Source organism: Hippocampus zosterae, chromosome 13 (assembly GCF_025434085.1).
Source record: "Hippocampus zosterae strain Florida chromosome 13, ASM2543408v3, whole genome shotgun sequence".
NCBI lineage: Eukaryota > Metazoa > Chordata > Actinopteri > Syngnathiformes > Syngnathidae > Hippocampus > Hippocampus zosterae.
This window is the reverse complement of record NC_067463.1, coordinates 15,096,915-15,116,461: the sequence shown is the minus strand read 5'-3', so window position 1 is coordinate 15,116,461 and position 19,547 is coordinate 15,096,915. Positions and strand designations below refer to the sequence as shown.

Here is a 19,547-nt window from a genome sequence, read left to right as displayed (position 1 = left end):
TATAAACATGCGGATATGCACGACATAGTTTACCTCTGTGGCCACAGCTGACTGCACGAAGAAATCAGTTATCTGAGTCTTATGTTTTGTCTCTTTATGTCTTCGGAGATTCTCTGGCATCAAGATCATACATAATTTGTGTTTGTGTGTCTTTCACTACAAAACAAAATGACTAACTGGGCACACTGACAGTTGTAACACTCTTTAAAACTTGATTGTGTTCTTTCTTTAACTCAAATTCAAACATTTTTTTTCTAAAGTCCCACTCCCTACTATCGAACATCATCCACATCATACATAATCAAAAAGAGATTTTCAGAACATAGCTGTCCCATTAATAGTGATGTACAAAGCCACTCTCAGAGAGCGAGTGTACACAATGTGCCTGACTGGAACTGTCTGTTTCTTTGGGTTACAAAGTTGTCACGAAGCCAAGCAGTTGCACAAAGCCATCAAGTGAGAGCAGACATCTCCAAAGAGCACACAAAAGGAGCCCTCTCATGGCTGTTGCGTAGCATTTCATCAGAAAGATTTCCACGGAGACCATAGCTTTGCAGTTTTTTCACCCGTTGTAAATGCATATTGCACACAGATGCGTTTGCACACACACACACGCGCGCGCGTTGTGTGAGTGCTCCTCCTCACAATTGTAAACTATATTTGCAATGGATTCTTCCAACTTTTTGGGAACAGATTGGGGAGGGCTCTTCTTTGCTCAAGCAAGCCTGTGACCAAGTGCACGAAACAAAGTTCCTCAATTTGGTGAGCTTGTTAGGCAAAAAAAAAAAAACTCTTAACCTCAAGCCCATCTAACGTTTTCGTGGTGAACCCCTTTTCGAAAACCACGCCGGAGGAGTGGAAACTGTTCTAGCGCTAATTGAGAGATAACAGACTAAGAGAACGCCACATTTTGTTCGTGCCCCCAATGCTTCTGTCCCTAATGTGTCATTTTGCAGTGCTACTCCTTCTGTCCGCTAGATGGTGACAAATGGCCATTATATTCCAAAAAGTCGTGCGTGAACACTGAACAACTACGAATAACCACAAAAACGCTTATTTAATGTATGGTATGCATCTTTTATTTTCAATCTTTCTTTAAAATGTGTAACGAAAGTTATGGGATTTTGGTAAGTGAAGGGTGTAAAGTCCTTAAAACTACATTAATGCAGAATCATATTCTCTTTCAGTTTTTGTTACTGTACTGTGAGGACACAAAAAGTGATTTGCCATGGTTAACAATTTCTGTGGCTTCCATCTCATAGACGCACACGTTCCTCCATGTTGGAGTCATACAGTGTCAGCCTCATTACCCAACAAGGCTGTTATGGACATAGATTTTTCTTTGGAGTTTTGTGACTTGTAACTTTCCTTCTGTGGTTGCCTTTTCTGAATCTTAACCCTCGTAGTGCACCGCTTGCGATAAATGTAAAATGATGTCTTTGAATCAAAGGCAAAGGCATTTAGAAAAACACGAGAGAGCTGAAACTTATGGAGGGGTTCTAAAATAGCCTACATTTCATGACGTCAACGGCTGATAATTCTCAGGCATTGCAGCAATAATAAAAAAACGTTTTGATACCTTAATCTTCACAATTTACATATTTTGCACCATAGAGACCCATTATAATTCATATTTTTGAATGCATCGTAACCCTAATGTGTATACATGCATTTCACGCGATTTTTACGTCAATCGCTTTGTTTTCGCTTGGACAGACGTAAGCATGCCACATTGTTGGGTTGAGGTCATTCCAATTTTGCAACTTTAGGTGTCGTTAGAGGATCGCAAATGAGTTTGCCTTTTTGCAGGAGGCTTCAAACCAATGCATTTTACATGAACACGTCCGGTCGGGCTTGGTTGGGACCTCCAGACACAATTTTTTTTCCCTTTTTCAAAAAATAAAGAATAAAAAATCCCAAAGAACTAATAAAAACTATATATGTATTGATAGCACAGATGCCTCTGAACATTTTGAGTGTTTGAAAAAAAAAAAAAGAATGTTTTTATAACACAAAATACATCATTACAAAAATTGTAAAATGCGTAACTTAAGGCCTTTTTAATTTGGAGCACACAAGGGTTTTAAAGGTGCCTAATGATGACACACACAAAAAACAAGGTAAGGCTGGAAGATACTGCACCCAACCCCTCAACCCCAATCGCGTGCGTGTGCGTGGGTGCCTGTGTGTGCGTGTGTGTGTGTGTGTGTGTGTGCGCGCGTGTGTGTGTGTGTGCGCGCGTGTGTGTGTGTGTGCGCGTGCGTGGGTGCGTGCGTGTGTGTGTGTTTGCTCTGCATGCAAAAACTTGCTTCATGGAGGTGTTGCAATTCCAACTTTGTGACATGTATGACATATAATAATAGCATGATATGGCAATGCAATATACCCTTCACACACACACACACACACGCACGCACACACACACACACGCACGCACACGCTCACACGCACACACACACGCGCACGCACGCACACACACGCACACACACGCACGCACACACGCACACACACACACACGCACACACACACGCACATACTCAGCTTATTATTGTGTGATGAAAGAGACCCTGCTCGCAAAGGGCTCGAAAGAGAAGGTTTGTGGTTGTGGTTGGATGTTGGCTTGTGTGAAATAAAATGTCAAATGAGTACACGGAGAAGAGCTGGTTGGAGCAACAAGCCCAACGTTGCTGCAGAGCTGTCCTCAGTGTGATTGGATGTCTTCAGAGCAGAACGATGTCATTTCTTACAAGTAAAATCTACAGTACCTGTAATCTGCATTAAGTATATTCAGATTTTTGTGTATTTAAATTTTTATAACTACCGGTATTTAAAATAACTGAAAAATAATTAGGGCCACAATATGAACATAACATAATTAGTAAAACTGAGATTTATGGACATGAGACTATAGCAATGATGACAGTCAAACAATCCTCTAACTTGTGTTTTGTATCGACATCCAAGAGATTGTCTAAAATATTTGTCCTCTAATAAGCCCAGTCTACAAATGAATTGTAAACAGCTAAAATATATTTTTTAACGATTACATTCCTGTAATCAGTATTTAGACTTGGGTATCAGAGGGTCATAGGTCAGAAGAATCTGGGTGCAGGGAAAAGACAATAAAAATAATTGTTTGAGAAATTATTACTGTTTAGGTTCCCTTGAGCAAGGCACCGAGTCCCCCAAAACTGTCAGCTGAGGAATGCATCCACTGTTTGCGCACCCTATCATTCTGATATTTCTCATGTCGCTTGTATTTGTATGTTCTGGTTCTCTGCGAAGTGTGCAAATAATATATACCGGTACTGCACTGTACTCTGTCTACCCTGCAGTTATCTCGGTTATGTTATTTTGCTCCAAAATTCCCAAACAGTGCAGTGTATCGTCGTCTTGAGTAGAAAAGTAGAGTCCGGTTTCAAAATCCACACTTTTGATGAAGTAGAATTTTTAATAAAATATTAGGTGCATATTCTTTTGAAGATAACAGTACCAAAACAGCAATGTAGAAAAATAGGTTTACATACATCATGGTCAATCGCTCAAATCGTACATTCATCAGATGCTAGAAATCACAAAGCGATTCAGCAATAAAAAGTGGTCACAAAAAATACAGCCAAACATCAGACTAAAGAGCAGTTAAGTTATCAAATAATACACCATGATAGGTGTTCGCATGACATCCTTTGAATGCAAACAAAGATACAGGCCAACACCATTACAAGAGAAGCTTGACCAACTCTTCTTGAAATTGACAGTCTCTGACATAATAGGATTCATTTCTATTTTTAAAAAAACAGACATCAAGTAAACTGAAGAAAGGAAGGTTTTCAAGTCATAAAGCTTGTTCAATGAGGAAAAAGTGCGCTGAAATGATTTACCGTGTACTACTCCCGAGCTTTAATTCTTACAGTAACCACGAAGCAAATCAGAGAGCAATGATAATGACATGACAATGTCGAATCCCGCAAACAATTTCAATAGCAGGAAGGTGCACGGTCACCAAAATGGGTGGGTCGGAGTTTGGTGTCTCATGAGAAATCCTTTCGGAAAAATGTCCCATCAACCAGTGTCTAAAGGCAAATGAAAACCTTAATAGAGTGTTCTAAATAGCCATAAGCGATTCAAATACTTATGTTGTTTGCTAATTGTACAAAGTATCTTTACAGTCGTGTTAGGTTCTGTATTTCATCACACTGAAGGCCCACATGAGGTTTGCATGAACATGCCTCGAGCTACGACGTGAAGTGAGGTTCAATATTCGTCATTTGTTTTCTCCCCCATAAAACAAACCCGATGTGGTGAAATTCAGTACATGGAAGCTATTCTAGCTTAATGGCCCATTAACGTGAAACATTTTGCTTGGAAAATTCTCATAAAATGCATCCAAAATTGAACCCCAAGCAATTCAAGGGGAATGCAGCTTATATAATGATAAAGATATGTTCAAGGTGACGCAAGAAGAAGCAACTTTCAGAGTTGCTTTTCATAATCACTATTAAACGGACCGCGCTTGACTTCTATATTTACGAGCATTGTCATTAGCAAAATTGTATGACATGATGAAACATATTTCTCAGTAGAAGGAGTGACGTTTCATCTTTTCTATTCACACAGAACACTCGCTTTGACGTAAGCACCTGAAAGCATCATCCGGATGCCTTGGCTCATTCGCATTAACTGAAGTAAAGGTTAATTTTGAGGGTTTCAAATCTCAAATTAGCTTCGCGTCTTTCGAAAAGGACGACGACAAACAGAGAATGTTTCAAATGTGGGATTCCCCGGTGTTTTGCCCGCTCCGAGAACCCTAAAAGAATGGAGACAAAACATTTTTAGGACATGGTGATGAGTTCAAGGGTGCGGAGGGTTGGTAGAGGTCATCATAATTCTTACTTGAGACTGGCTACTGGATGGATTTGCACTTCTGTAGTCAAAGTGTCTTTGCTTTGACGAACAGATCCAGGAGAAAAAGTTGTAGTACTCCTCTCTAACCTGCAAAGGGCAGTAGAAATCAATGAGGAAACACACACACACACACACACTCTGTACTATATAGACCCTACCTGTTTACATAAGAGGCAGTGCATGATGAAGACCAGTGCTCCCTGCAGGCTGTTTAAGATGGTGAATATGTACTCAACGACTATGCTGCCCTTGCGAAAAAGGAAGGCTCCAAATATCCACATCAGTCCCAGAATGCACATCTGAGCAATGGCAGTCACTGTGAAAACTCTGGAGAGGAAATCAAACAATTGGAAAGGAGCTTGGCATGACTCCAAATGCAATTGAATTGCTTGATGATGTCAGATAAGAGAGGATTATTGAATGGATTGGCGGAGGGTTGTCTTTGTTGAGATATCAAAATTGGCTTGACGATTCAAAACATTTAAGTGGCATAACAAAATAAAATAACAAAAAAAAAATAGAAGTGTGGAAGGAGGCAAACACTTTTTCACTGTACTTTATACATAAGCGGAATAATAAGACAAAGGGAAACACACAAAAAAATAAGCTATGCTCACGAACTTTAATTTGTTGAGCTTAGACAGGTCAGGGTTGAGGCTGCTGAACTTCTGGGCCAGCTTCCAGACGGTGACAATGAAGAAGAAGACGTTGAGGAAGATGATGACGCACACGGGGCCGTAGAAGCTCCAGATGAGGCCGTCTTTGACGGACAGCCAACAGCTGCAGTGCAGATATGAAAATCGCAGTCTTAACTATAAGCAGACCTCCACTGCATCCTTAATGTTTGATCCTTTTCTAAACACACTTACTGCTCCTCAGTTCCGTATCCTTTGGGTCTTATCATGGCAGATACAGTGACAATGACCAAGGGTGCCCCATAGCCAAAAAGGAATAAGTAGAGGGGCCGAATGGTGGCATCGAAAACAAGGACCACCATACGATACAGCTGCACCCCCTCAAGCAGCATCCATGCAAACACTCCCAGGAAGAAAAGATGGAGCATGGCAGCAATAAACCTGCAGCCGCCCTGTAATGCAATATAAACAAATGAAGAGCGGAAGTAACATGAAGAGGAGCGCAATGAAATGACTCCTGTCGTGTTTATACGAGCTGTGCTCACCTTAATAAAGACACGCCTTTGAATTTGACTTTTCTCGTTTGAAACAAGAGCCCCAAGACTACATCAGCACAAGACCGAGAGCTTTGAGAATAGAAGCGGTAATAGGGAGTAACCGGAAGGTACGCAGTGTTATTTGTGTTCTTAAAAGGTTTCACGTAGAGACAGTCATGAGCATATTATTGTGAAGAACATTTTCGCCTTGAGCTCTCCTTTAGATACAGTAAAAATATCATTTACAACATCACACTCACTAGAATGAAACTGGATCGTATATTTGTGGGGAAATGTGTTTTGGGGGGATTTTTTTTTAAGAACGCTTTGTTTTTAAGCATTCATTTAAGTACTATTTATTTACATTTAACATTTGTGTGCAGGACATTTTATTGAATTGTTACTGAAGTGTTGTTATATTTTCCTATTTTTGAGCACCGTGTTAATGTTTGAACCCAACGCAAGATTACAGTAACTTAATCTACAATATTAAATAGAGGTTTACTTTTTCGGAAACAAAGCCTCTGCCACGCTTCTTATGAACACGAAGAGCAGACATCTTATTTTATTGTATTTTCTTTCTTATTATGATTATACTTGGCGAGCCGCATCCTTTGTCCAGTGATGCTTTGATGGTAAATTTCGGGAATGGACAGTCACTCTTCAAGAATACATTTCCTATCTGCATCCTACGTATCTTTCATCAGTTTTCCTTTTTGAACGCCACTGTTGAGTACCTCAGATTTACCCATTAAGTTGATGCTTCAAATCAGCAGAGAGCTCCTTTAAGCATCATGAGCGAGGATGACTCGAGAGTCTGCAATGTTAATAGCTTATTTTCGCTATGCAGTCTGTAAACCATGTGAGCAGCCGCTCCACAATTTCATCAAGCCAAGGGGCTTCCATCAGATTATTGGCATCCATGGAAACATTGTCACTGCCAGCTTGAGCAAACATACCTCAGATTTTGTTTGGAAAATGCCAACCAGGAAGATGAGGTCAGCGATGAAGAGGCAGATACAAAGATGCAGGTGGATGGTTGTACGCGTCCCGTGAATGGAACGGCAGAACTTGAATGTCAAGATGCAAAGACTCAGACACAGCAGGGAAAGCATCAGTCCGATCTTTGTGATCAACTGGACCGCAAAGGATTGCTGGGGGGAGGCAAATCCGACAGTCTGAATCCATTTCACATCATTATACATCTGTGTTTTGTTCAACGCTTTTAGTCCCCATGAGAAATGTCACTTCATGCTCTCAAAACAAATGCATTGCTGCATGATTCTTATTAATTCCTTCACATTTATATTCACTTTAGTTTCTAAATTAACATTCAAATTGTAACAGCGAGGCCACGCCTTAACCTTATCCTCATATCGAATTGTTACAGGTGAATTAACTTCAGGTGTAAAAAAAAAAGTGCTTTTGCAAATAAATATAGGGCACCATGAGATGTGATATAAATTGCAGATACTACTGTCCAAATGCCTGCTTTGAAAACAACAGAGCTAGTGATGTATTTTAAGTCCAATGAAAAACTCCAGCACAATGGCCTTATTTCCTGAAACATTGCAGTTTTAAAGTATGTATGTATGTAAAGCTCGGGTGTGTTACTTGTTTCTTACATCTACGGGATAGTGAGCCATCAGCACGGCGAAACTGCTGAGATGTGCACATCCACACACTGTATGCGTGGCGTTGGATGTCTGTTGATGGCAACCATCTGTGGCCCAAGCACCTCTGTCGTTCCAGTAAGCGCAGATGTACCTTGCTTCTGATTTGTTCTAAACCACACGAGCAAAACCATAAGATCTCTCATTTTACCACATTGGCACAACTCGTGATTGCATTGACTAAAGCGTGGCGAGTGAGCATTGGCATTTTCCAATTCCTGTCAAACATTAGAAGGGTTTCTGTCTGAAGCCGTTCAAGTACTGGTGTTAAGAGGACAAACCTGGAGATGTTTGAGTGTGAGGATCACCGGGTTGCTCAGGTTCTGAGTGAATGGGTTAGACACTACAACAGACACAACCCGAGAGAAGATTTCGAACGTCGGTTCAAGGCCATCTTTTTCAAATCCTTGGAGCTTGTCAAAGGAGTGGTTAACAGATCTCTCCAGGTTATGGTAACTCAACAAGGCAGCCATAGCAAAGCCTAGGAGAAGACATGATCAAGTAAGATATATTTCATTGTTTACTTATTGAATACGTCCATTTTTTCCACAAAGCACAGAAAACAAGAAGGCAAGGGATGCAGTGTATTATTTGGAATATCATTATAGCATTTTGAATTGGTTGGCAACCAGTTCAGGGTGTCCCCCGTCTACTGCCCGAAGAGAGCTGGGGTAGGCTCCAGCGTGCCCCACGACCCAAGTGAGGAGAAGCAGATCAGAAAATCGATGAATGGAGGCATTTTGGAAATTGAAGGATAACATTACCAGGATTATTTTTATTATTTATTAATATCATCCATCCATCATTGTCTATAGCAGGGGTGTCAAACTCATTTGACATTGTGGGCCGCATACGGCCTCGGCAGATGTCAAGTGGGCCGAACCATTAAATTACACCATACTCTGCCAAAAAAATATCCAAAATATCATGTCTTTCCTTTGTTTTGGTTTTGTGAAGCACAAAAACATTTGGAAAATGTTGACATTTCATGAACATATCTTTGATAAAACATTTCATGAAACACCTTGAATTTCCTTTGACAAATTTACTTTGATCATTTATGCATTGCAACTGATGCCACTGATTATACAAAGGCACACAACTTTTAACAAGTAATTGCTTTTGAAAAATATAGTCATGCATTTTAAGATGAAACAAGATTTTTAAAGAAAGGAATTTCTGAACCATTTACACATGTGCAAATAAAATGTAAATGTAATCCCTGCCTGCAGTTTACAAACTAAAGAGAAAACAGTCTTCCCCCTTGCGGATAATCCATGAATTGCATTTTATTACAATTATTCATTCTGTGTCTTTTATGCATTTTTTTTCACATTTAAATTGTCCTGCGGGCCTGATCAATCTCCTCGGGACCAGTTACGGCCCGCGGGGTGTATGTTTGACACCCCTGGTCTATAGCATTTGTCCTCATTAGGACCAACGGGGAACTGAAGCTGATCCAAGATGGGTGAGTGGCGCGCTGCACCCTGGACTTGGATTAGACGTCAGTCAATGCTCATTAAAGTACCGGTATGGTATAAGTGAATTGCAATTAGCTATGTAGAGTGAGGGCACATGAGCCAAATAAGACACATTTGCATTTTAGTGAGGATCTAGATAAAGAATATATGATTTGAGTCACTGTGTCGCCAATGGAAATAATGTGCGCCACAAAATGTGTTTATTTGTGCCGAGCAATTTGGATGGCATAGATATGTTGTGGGGATTATTTGTTTTTGCAGGAAAGGGTAAGGTAAGAAGTAATTCACCAGGATATGCTTCTGTTGCAGCTGCTGTTGCCCAGTCGGTGTCAAGTGCAGAGTTCTCAGTCCTCAGATGAATCGGTCCAGTGGGTGGAGACCTTCCCTTCTGTACTGCAATCTCCACAGCTACTCAAACAAACAGTTCTCCTAAAGTGGACAGGCCTCCAGTTGTACGACACTGTCAAACTGAGTCTTACCTGTCTCATTGGAGCCCATTGAGGTGCGGTTGCTTCTGAGCTGAGGGCCAATGAGCCTGATGGCGTTTTCCATAGTGCTGAGCAGCCCAAACATGTCTTCACTTGTGTCCACATTGGCTGATGATAAGATGGTTTCTGATGCTGTCAAAAGTCTCTGTGGGTGTTGTAGCAAAAAGGATGAAGCACTGTGTGCCGCGATGGGTCTACATGTGCTTTATGTTTGCTTTGCTGACCTCCAGTAGTGCATCTCCATCAGCCTTGTTTCCATGGCTCGTATTTGGGTTAGACAGAGCCATGCAGCTGTTTCTCATTGTGGACAGCAGATCTGCCAAGCCAACGTAATGCTGAGAAAGGACACGATAATAACACTATTCAGCTTTGAAAATACCCACTTGAATATATACATAAAATAACACCAGGGTTCCAGTGTGTGAAGAAAGAAACGCCCCTTCCTTAAATATTCCACTTAACTGATCTCGGCATTTAACGTGCTAAGAAAAATAAGAGAAAGATATTTGATATGTACAGATAGGGGCATCATCAATCTTTTCCGAATGACCAACAACAGCAGCGGGCATTCATTGTTTTCCTTTCTTTCCGACAGAGATGGTGCAGCGCATAGCGAAATTTAACGGAACTGCAATGAAAAAGAGAGAAAAATGTTTTACCTGTGAAGCTGCGCTACTGGCATCAAAGGTTTCGCAATCCACTTCTAGAGGGAAAAGGTCAAATGTGTCAGTGCAAGTGTGTCGATAACACACACATAATAAATGAAACTGATGCAAACACTCACTGGAGCATGGAGTCCTTTCATTGCCATAATTGGTGTATCCTTTTGCGCACTTGCACGAGTAACTTCCATTTAGATTTTTACAACTTCCTTTGCTTCCACAAATGTCTTCCTTTCGGTTCTCAGCTTGCTCGCATTCGTCAATGTCTGAAGGGAACAGAAACAGACATAGAGTTACCCAACCCCAATATTAGGTCCACCTGCACAATCAGTAGTGGTTCAGGTTATTATAGGTTAGGGTTACTTCAAAAATGTACAAAAGTTGATTTTTATTTGAGCACTTGTTTTCTCACTTTTCGCTGGCGATACGTTCTAAGCCCCCTGCAGTCAGCATCAAGACTGTGCAGTCATTAAACTATTTGCTGTTACACAAAAGGTCAACCCTTATAACGACATGATAATTACCTAGGCAGTCTCTCGTTGAGCTGGTGTTGGCGTAACCAAATTGGCAGATACAGCGAAAGCTTCCAATCAGGTTGATACAATCAGCCATGCGACCACAGACCTCGACGTCAGAGTCACACTCGTTTTCATCTAAGGGAGGAACACAAATAACACGTGAGCGAGGTGAGACAGAGAAACACACCATGAATCGGGCCCACAGGGTTCACTCACCTTTACACTGTCCGTCAAACGCAGTGAAGGTGATGTTTCCGTTAATGTTCATGAAGCCAGACTGACACTGACAGTAGAAGCTGCCCATTGTGTTGAAGCACTGTGCGTGGCTACCACATAGTCCAGGAGTTTCGTCACATTCATTCACATCTGGACATTGAGAGTAGAATTAATTATGCACCGTGTGGCATTGGCACTACTGTACTGCAACAAGCCGCCTCTGGCATTCGTCTTTAAGGACATTTAAAAACACTGGTCAACAGGAAATGTTAATGAGATGGCTTAATGTGTCCCTGCACGCTAATTTAAAATACTTTTTTTCAAAGCATATCAGGGTTTGGAGATGCTTTTATTTGTGTGAGTGCATGTGCGTGTGTGTGTGTGTGTGTTTAAGTTTGACTAATAAAAGCTTGTGCAGTAAAGGTTTTACTGTGCATTGTAATTTATAGTTAAGACATTTCAGAAAAAAAATCCCAAACCTTAATTCATAAATATTACTAAATGTATTACAAGATTACCTCGTATCATGTGTTATTTTCATTATTAGGAAAGCCTGATGTGAAAAACAGGGCCGATTTAGAATCAGTGTAAAAGAAAATGATTTTTTTGGTTCACTTGCATCTTGTCACGTTCTGCTCGAGGGGAAAAAATCGCTCCGAGCAGAACAAATGAATTAAATAAGTTGGATCCCAGGTAAAGCAGACAAGAGAGAGTATTGTCACAAAATAAGGTGTCTTTAATGACAGAACGAAAAAACAACAGAAAGAGCCCGACAGGGAAAAACGGTAACAGAAAACGCTGATCAAATAAGGATCAGGAAATTAACAGAAAACGCTGATCAAAATAAGGATCAGGAAACAAACAGAAAACGCTCGCGGCTAGAGCAAACGCGAGGAGATAATCGCGCTGGTGGTAATAGTATAAAAATACGAAATATCGAAAGTCGAAATAAGTGGGCAACAAGTATAGGTCGTAAGGCAAGTATGCAACGAGGCAAATAGCAATAGCGCAAATAGATAGCGAGAGCGAATAATGGCTCGGCGAGGAATTCTCCGGCAGTGAGATGACTGCCGGACTCTCTAAATAAAGGGGGGTAATCAGCCCGAAATTACGGGCAGGTGTGCCGATGGTGGAGGAGAAAACCCGCCACCTGCTGGCGGACACGCGACGTGACACATCTCTTATTTAAAAAGCTAAAATTTGTTGACCTGTGTAAACATCTTGTCATTCAGAACTGTTTACTTCTATTTACACCTGTATGAGTTAATGTGAAAGTTAGAAAGTAACTTCAAAGATTTTTCCTAAAGCAGGTGTCGAACTCAAGGCCCGGGGGCCAGATCTGGCCCGGCATATCATTCTGTGTGGCCCACGAAAGCAAATCAAGCATGTCAACTTTTCCATGACGCTTGCTCAAGTCTGAACTAAAATTTCAAATTGTCATATGTAATCCATCCTAGCATAGAGATATTTCAATTTTGTGACATACTTATTACATTAATGTAAACAATGGCTGAACAAACCATTAACTTGACTTCTGATTTCAGAACTAGTTATCCACCAATTTGTTGTGCACTGAAAATGTATTATGTGGAGGTGATTAAACATTTATACGGTTTTACAAAATCATAATGCCCCTCTCAAAAATGAAATTGACACCCTCCCAAAGTGAATGAATGTTTTAAGATGTCAACGACTATATTTGTAATCTATGTTGCTGCAGCTCTTATCCTACAAGACAACATCATTGATCTTTTCCACACCACTCTCAACAGTCCTAAGATATTAGCAACTTTAGACAAGTGGATATTTACAAACATTCTAATAAGCAGAGTCAGGTTAATTACCAACACATTGGGTTCCTTCCTTCTTCATGCCATTGTCACACAGAGGCATGCATGTATTCAGTGTGCACATTAAACCTGGAGGGGAAGCATCAGAATGGTTAGTTTCTACGTAGAAAACATCTTATTTTCTATTGCATCTCATGTGTCCTCGTTTGGGTCACGGGTGAGCTGGAGACAATCCCAGCTGCCTTTAGGAGAGGGGTGTGTGTCCAGAAAATGTAAAAAAAATAAAAAGATACAATTACAGGGAGAACCTGAAAACTCTACACAGGAGGGCATGAATTGAGATTCAAACCCAGAACCATTGACTGTGAGGCAGACATGCAAACCAGTATACACCAGGCTGCCCAGTGGAAAACAAAAAAAAAAGGGGGAAATAATTCATGTTCACTTCAACATATACATTAGTGTCTGAACAGCAAAGCACTCATCTGCATTTCCTTCCTTCTTTCTGTGTCAAATCGACCCTGTGCTGTGTTGTTTGCTTATTTACTCGTTGTTATGGTGATTACTGCTTCAATGTGTGAGAGAAGAGCTCTTAGTTGTGCCACAGATAACTCCCCACGCAATGTAGTACCTCATGTTACCGTAATTTAGTTTTGTTCAGGTTCATTGCATACGTGCTAATGTTGTAGGGTTAAGAACTATCCAATAGTAGGCATAGAAAGGTACACTCTATTGAAACATCAGTTTGAAAAGATACTGTAAAGTACCCATTAAGGAAAACACGAGCATGGAGATTCTTTGTATGTCTGATTGAAATCTCAACTCAACTCAACTGTATTTATAGAGCACTTTACAACAACCACCGCTGTATACAAAGTGCTGTAATGGAGCAAATAGCATGTATACAACAATACACAATAAAACAATAAATGAATCACAAAGACGGTAGAAAGCACAAAAACAGTCAAACTAAAAATCAAGTCCGAGCCATTCTGAGTCAAAAGCCAAAGAAGAGAAATTAGTTAGTTTTAACGATGGGCAGTAAGGGGGCTTGCCGAATGTTCGGTGGGAGGTCATTCCAAAGAGAGGGACCAGCAACGGAAAAGGCTCTATCCCCTCTGAGCCTCCACTTAATTCTTGGTACCGCTAATAATGTCTGGTCCGCAGACCTGAAGCGCCGGGCAGGTGTGTAGGCTCCTAGGCCATTTAAAGATTTGAAAACAAATCATAGGATGTTAAAAAGAACTCTAATATGTATAGGGAGCCAGTGAAGGGATGCCAAAGCGGGAGTTATGGGAGTTATGGGAGTTATGGGAGTAAAATGCAGCTATTTCAATGTGTGTACATGATGACATCACTATGCATATACGTCAGGGCAGAGCATTTTCTGACCGGACGCAGTTTGGCTATTCTGATTGAACTGCTTACATGACGCTTGTTCGGATTGTCAAAATTAATCTTACTCCCTGTGAATTCAAATTAAATTCCATTCGATGTATTATTCCGATTGAGGTGGTTTATATGTAGCATTTTCATTCCGTTTAGTCATTTGGATACATTCTAATCAGAGTACGTGGCTCCATCTAAAACCGGCAACTGTTTAAAGCACAAAAGATTGCAACAATTGCTCCGGCCCAAATTTCATCAAATACTGTCACAAGAGATTGTCAAACCAAAATTTGTGACTTTGAGGTTATGGGGGATTTTTTTTGTTGTTTTTAATAATGAGTGGAAGTGGAGACATGTTGTCTTTCATTGTCATGCGCGTGACTGACAGTTAATGTGTGTCTTCACCAATGAGTGAGCCTTTCTTGTGAAACTACTTGCATACAATGTGTAATGTCCTGTTCCTCTCAGACACCAACGCACTTGTGCTAAAGATAATTTCACCCTTGCTTTCACAATGACATGTGCAATACGCTCCCAAACAAACCCGAATGTATTTTATAAGGAAGAGAAACCTACTGATGTAATGGTTAAATTGAGAATTCTAATTATGGTGCATGTTTTGGGTTACTTATTATGCTTGCACCCATGACAACCTCCCCCACCCCTCACACACTCAATTCGCCACACAACAGGCATGTAACATAGAACAAGTTTGTTGCACACACAACTCCCTCCACAATGATCCCCCTGTTTGAGGCAGGGCTGGAGCTCTCAGCGCCCCAGTGAAGATAAAACCAGACTGAATTTAAAAGTACGTGTGCCAAACAGCGTGACTGCCCCCAACTCTATGACTAAAGAACACAAGGACTGAAAACAAACAAAGTGTGACTTTGTGTCATGTCTGCGGCTGATGTAATCAGAACCGTGTGCGGATTAAAATGGACTAGATCGTCCTCATTTTTTTTTCTATTGGATTTCAGTTCTGTTTCTCTTACAACCACTTGTAGTGCCAACAGTTCACGACCTGTCACCTATTACGTACTAAAAGCATATGACTGTATGACTCGTAGATCTAATCTGAATACTTTCACTTTGAGGCTGAAGTAGTGCTCCTCAAAGTGTCCCCTCGGTGTGATTATGCGTGGAATGGTTGTTCGTCGTTAGCCTTGGCTGGCAAGCGGTTCAGGGTGTCCCCCGCTTACTTCAAGAAGACAGCTAGGATAGGCTCCAGCACACCCCGCGATACTTGTGAGGACAAACGGTTTAGAACATGAATGGATGAATTCAAACGTGAGCAAACTTCTGTGTGGAGAGACGTTTTAGGCCTTGTCTGATACATGTGAAAGTACGTGTGTCAAGACAAGACAGCACGGATAGATACACTTGCCCTTTTTCATGACTTCTTCAAATGAAAGATAAGTGCAAAAGGGAAGCTCCGTTAATTGCCTTATATTACACTTTTATTGTCATATTGCATTTTGCTAGTCAAATAGCTGTCCCATGTGTGTGTCGTCATGCTACAGTAATTTACAAACAGTAATATAAAGTACTTTAATTATAACAAGATTTGTTCATAAAAGAAGAAGAAAAAATTTAAATCCAGTTTATGTTACTGCATCATATTTTTTATAATATTAATACATTTTATTTGAAAGCGCTTTTCGTCATACTCAAAGACACTTTACAAGTTGTTTAAAACACAGGATAAAAATGTACACTTAAAGCCAAGCATACAGGATTTACAAAAAAAACACATTTAGATGAACAAAGCAAAAATGGGTAAAAGAGGTGTTAAAAGGCGTTAAAAGCATTGCGGAACAGGTGAGTTTTAAGAGACGATTTGGAGGATTGCAGGTCAGTACAGTTGCAGATGTGACGTGGGAGAGCGTTCCAGAGGGTGGGGGCGGTAACAGATAAGGCTCACCCCCCCCACAGGTTTTTGACACGGTTTTGTGGAAAAAGGCCAATAGTAATTTTTTAAAAGTAAAATAAAAGTCACATTTTGTCAAATGTCAATGCTTTTTCTCCACACAGGCCTTCACTGTATATGTGCCTGCACACGACATGGACATGCAGTGAGTGACAGAGAGGCTATTTTTACAGGTTATTGAAAAAAAGGATCCAAACCCTCTAGTCCAAACCACTTGGAAATTATGGCTATTATTGTGCTCTTGTGGCGGAACTATATCTTGTGCAATCAGCATATAGCACATGAGTGTGACTGAATGGAGATGAGACTGTTTTGTTCCTCTGTGTGGACCTTGTTGAGAACGTTTCATACTCATGGGAATTACAGTACATAAAACATAATACTGTATATTAATACACATTTTAAAAACTGATGAAATGACAAAATATAATGACATATTTTATCTTTACAACCACGTCGAAGAAAAGCTATTCTATTAGAATCGGTTTTAAGATTCTGCTACTGGTTTATAGATCACTGAATGGTTTGGTTCCTGAATACGTTAATGGATGGCCAATTGAATAGAAACCCAGTAATGCCGTGCGCTCGACACACTCAGGTCAATTCGTGGAATCCTTGTTTCAAAGCAAACATGGTGAAGTGATATTTAGCTGTTAAGCTGCACGGAAATGGGATAAGTTGCCATCGGAAGTGAAGTCAGCGCCAAGTATAAATGCCTTTGAATCCAGATTTAAAGCTATAATTGTTTTTCAATTCCTTTGATTAAATTCCTTGAAACATTTTCAAACCTCAAATTCACTCAACAGTCTTTTAGTCATTTCAGAAAGCTACTTTTCGTTTTGTTCCTTTTTAAATGTCTTTAAATCGTGTATGAAATAAAAAGTGTGAAAACAAAGTCGCCTTGCCTTGTCTTGCATATTCCTTACCGAGATGAATTTCTATTGAGATTTTCGGAGGGGCATTCCCATAACAGCGTGTTTAGTGTGGTGTTGGTTTCTGCAGGTTCAAAACTCTCCTGCATCGTCCTGAGAGAAATTTCTATACTTGAGTTACATATTTGTTGAAACATCTTAGTCTGATGTAGTGCCTTGACCAAACCAGAAATATAAGGCCATTGTTATCTTTGTCAATAATTTTGGCGGGTAAATGAAACTGAATGTCTTCTCGCCCCAGTCTTACAAAGTGTGACCGGTGTGACACTTTGTCATCGCGGTGAGCGCATTAACACATGATTGTCATGAAACATGATTAGATTAAATGGAATTCGTCATTCAGAAAGCAAATGTGGTAAAGGCATCATAGCATTTAATAAGTACATTGTGGGTTTTTTTTCTTCATTTCTTGTTCCATTTGTTCACACTGTCATACAGTCACACACAGAACAATTATGAATGACTTACCGAGAAAAAGCAGAAGCTTTTTTCTTCTGTCCATATCCAAACAATAAAGCAGCAAACTTTGTGATGAGAAACAACTGAAGTCCTCGCAGAAAGTTCACCGGAATTTAGAATTCTCAGACTCCACAAAAGAAGCCACACAAAGAGAAATTCCGGAGACTAGTGTGTGTGAGTGAGTCTGTCGGTGAGAACCACCACCAGTTTTTTCCCTCTCAGTACTGAGCACGCCTCCTTCGGCTCTCCTCCACCCCTCCTTCTCTCCCTCCTCGCTCTTTTCACACAACACACACACACACACTCTTTCCCTCGTCACTCTTTCCCTTTCTCTCCACCTTTTCCACACTAGAGCGCTTTTCACACTGGCCTCGTATCACGTTGCCTGCAGAGACCGCCTCTGTGTCTTCCCTTGCCTACACATAGGCTGTGTGCTCTATTTCAGGCCCGACTACCCTCTCCCTCATGGGACGCATGCAGAGGAGGCGGCTAGCTGAGTCTGAAGAGGATGATGACTCATGTCATTCTAAACAGCTGCTTCTTGCCTTCCCAGTAAGCAATCTCTTTCTCCACTCCCAAACGTCCCATCCTCCATCTCCACCTCCTTGTCCCTAAACAACATTGGAGTTTTCATCCACTGCCAATGGAGATCCCGTGTGTTTTCCCAGCCCCCCCCCCCCACACACACAAGCAGGAAGCCAAAAAATGCAAACAGAATGACCTCCATTTCAGTCCACCTACTTGAAAAGTCCACAAAGAAAGTGGTGCTTCTGCTTAAATATGGTGGCAGCTCTTTTGGCAGGCCACTTTAAACTTGTATGATACAGTTGCTGGTCAAGAGAGGCGTTGCCCCACCACACATCATATTACCGCTACTTCCCTATTAGTCAAACATTAAATGGAACTATTGAACTGTTTTTGAATGTATGTTGATCTTTTTCCAAGTGAACAGATTTAATATGAGTTAAACTCATGTGTTCATTACCCAATGACACTCAGTGTCATTACGCACACCACTTCCACATTTCATGTTGGGATGTCAAGTTGTGGTTTTGTCACGCTCATCGATGATGTTCACTCTCCGTCTGCTAATGTTGCTCTTTATTTATTTAAATTCCCATGTCCCTGCAATTTTAAAGGTGGGTTGCTCACATTGGTTGCTGTCATACTCTGCTATGCTCACTTAATATAGACAAGCAATTGTGTGTGTCTGTGTGTGTGTGTGTGTGTGTGTGTGTGTGTGTGTGTGTGTGTGTGTGTGTGTGTGTTTGTGTGTGTGTGTGTGTGTGTGTGTGTGTGTGTGTGTGTGTGTGTGCGTGTGCGCGTGCGCAAGGGCACCCATGCTGGTAAGTGTAGATCCCGTGAGGTTAGTTGATCGAAAAGAAGATCTTCGGTCCAAAAAGTTTGGCTACGCCTGATCTATGGCATATCACATTATGTTAGCAATAGGTTAGTGGATTTACCTAAAACAAAATTACATGGTTTGATTGAACATTTTGGTGTACAAATGTGCAGTGTTCAATTCTCTTCCATTTTATGTGTCAGATTTACAGTCAACCTCAACTGAAGGACTCCAGTCGAACCTCGTTACACCGTGCCTCAAGGAACATCACGGATCTGTACCTTGTAACAGGAGTTTGTTGAAACCATTTCCAGTAAAATGGCCGCGAACTACGATGTATAGTACAGAATGAACATTTAGAGATGTAAAAACATGAACAAGTAATACAATATGAACATGTCAGTTATAAATACAGTCCATATGAAGTGAAAATAATTTCATGAGACATGAAACAAACAACTCTAGTGTTTCTAATTCATCCCGAAAAACGTTCAGTCGACAAATGTTACGCGCCACAGACAACCACCAGTGCCGCCGACAAAGCCAGCTGTCACTTCTTAGTCTCAGATGAGCTTCTTATGTGAAACTCCC

The 19,547-nt window shown here is 40.8% G+C and overlaps 1 protein-coding gene across 1 annotated transcript; it reads right to left on the bottom strand.

Annotated features, from left to right (window-relative positions):
* Positions 1-3,431: 3,431 nt before the first annotated feature.
* Positions 3,432-17,912, bottom strand: LOC127613711 (adhesion G protein-coupled receptor E5). Its single transcript, XM_052084883.1, has 17 exons — positions 17,624-17,912; positions 12,959-13,033; positions 11,115-11,264; positions 10,905-11,033; positions 10,503-10,646; positions 10,378-10,421; positions 9,943-10,053; positions 9,710-9,863; positions 9,519-9,638; positions 8,031-8,230; positions 7,702-7,860; positions 7,036-7,230; positions 5,775-5,992; positions 5,527-5,685; positions 5,064-5,232; positions 4,894-4,992; positions 3,432-4,807 (listed from the first exon to the last, which is right to left on the bottom strand). Exons 1-17 carry the CDS (start codon positions 17,655-17,657, stop codon positions 4,766-4,768), a joined length of 2,202 nt encoding a protein of 733 aa, XP_051940843.1. The 5' UTR covers positions 17,658-17,912; the 3' UTR covers positions 3,432-4,765.
* Positions 17,913-19,547: the final 1,635 nt, after the last annotated feature.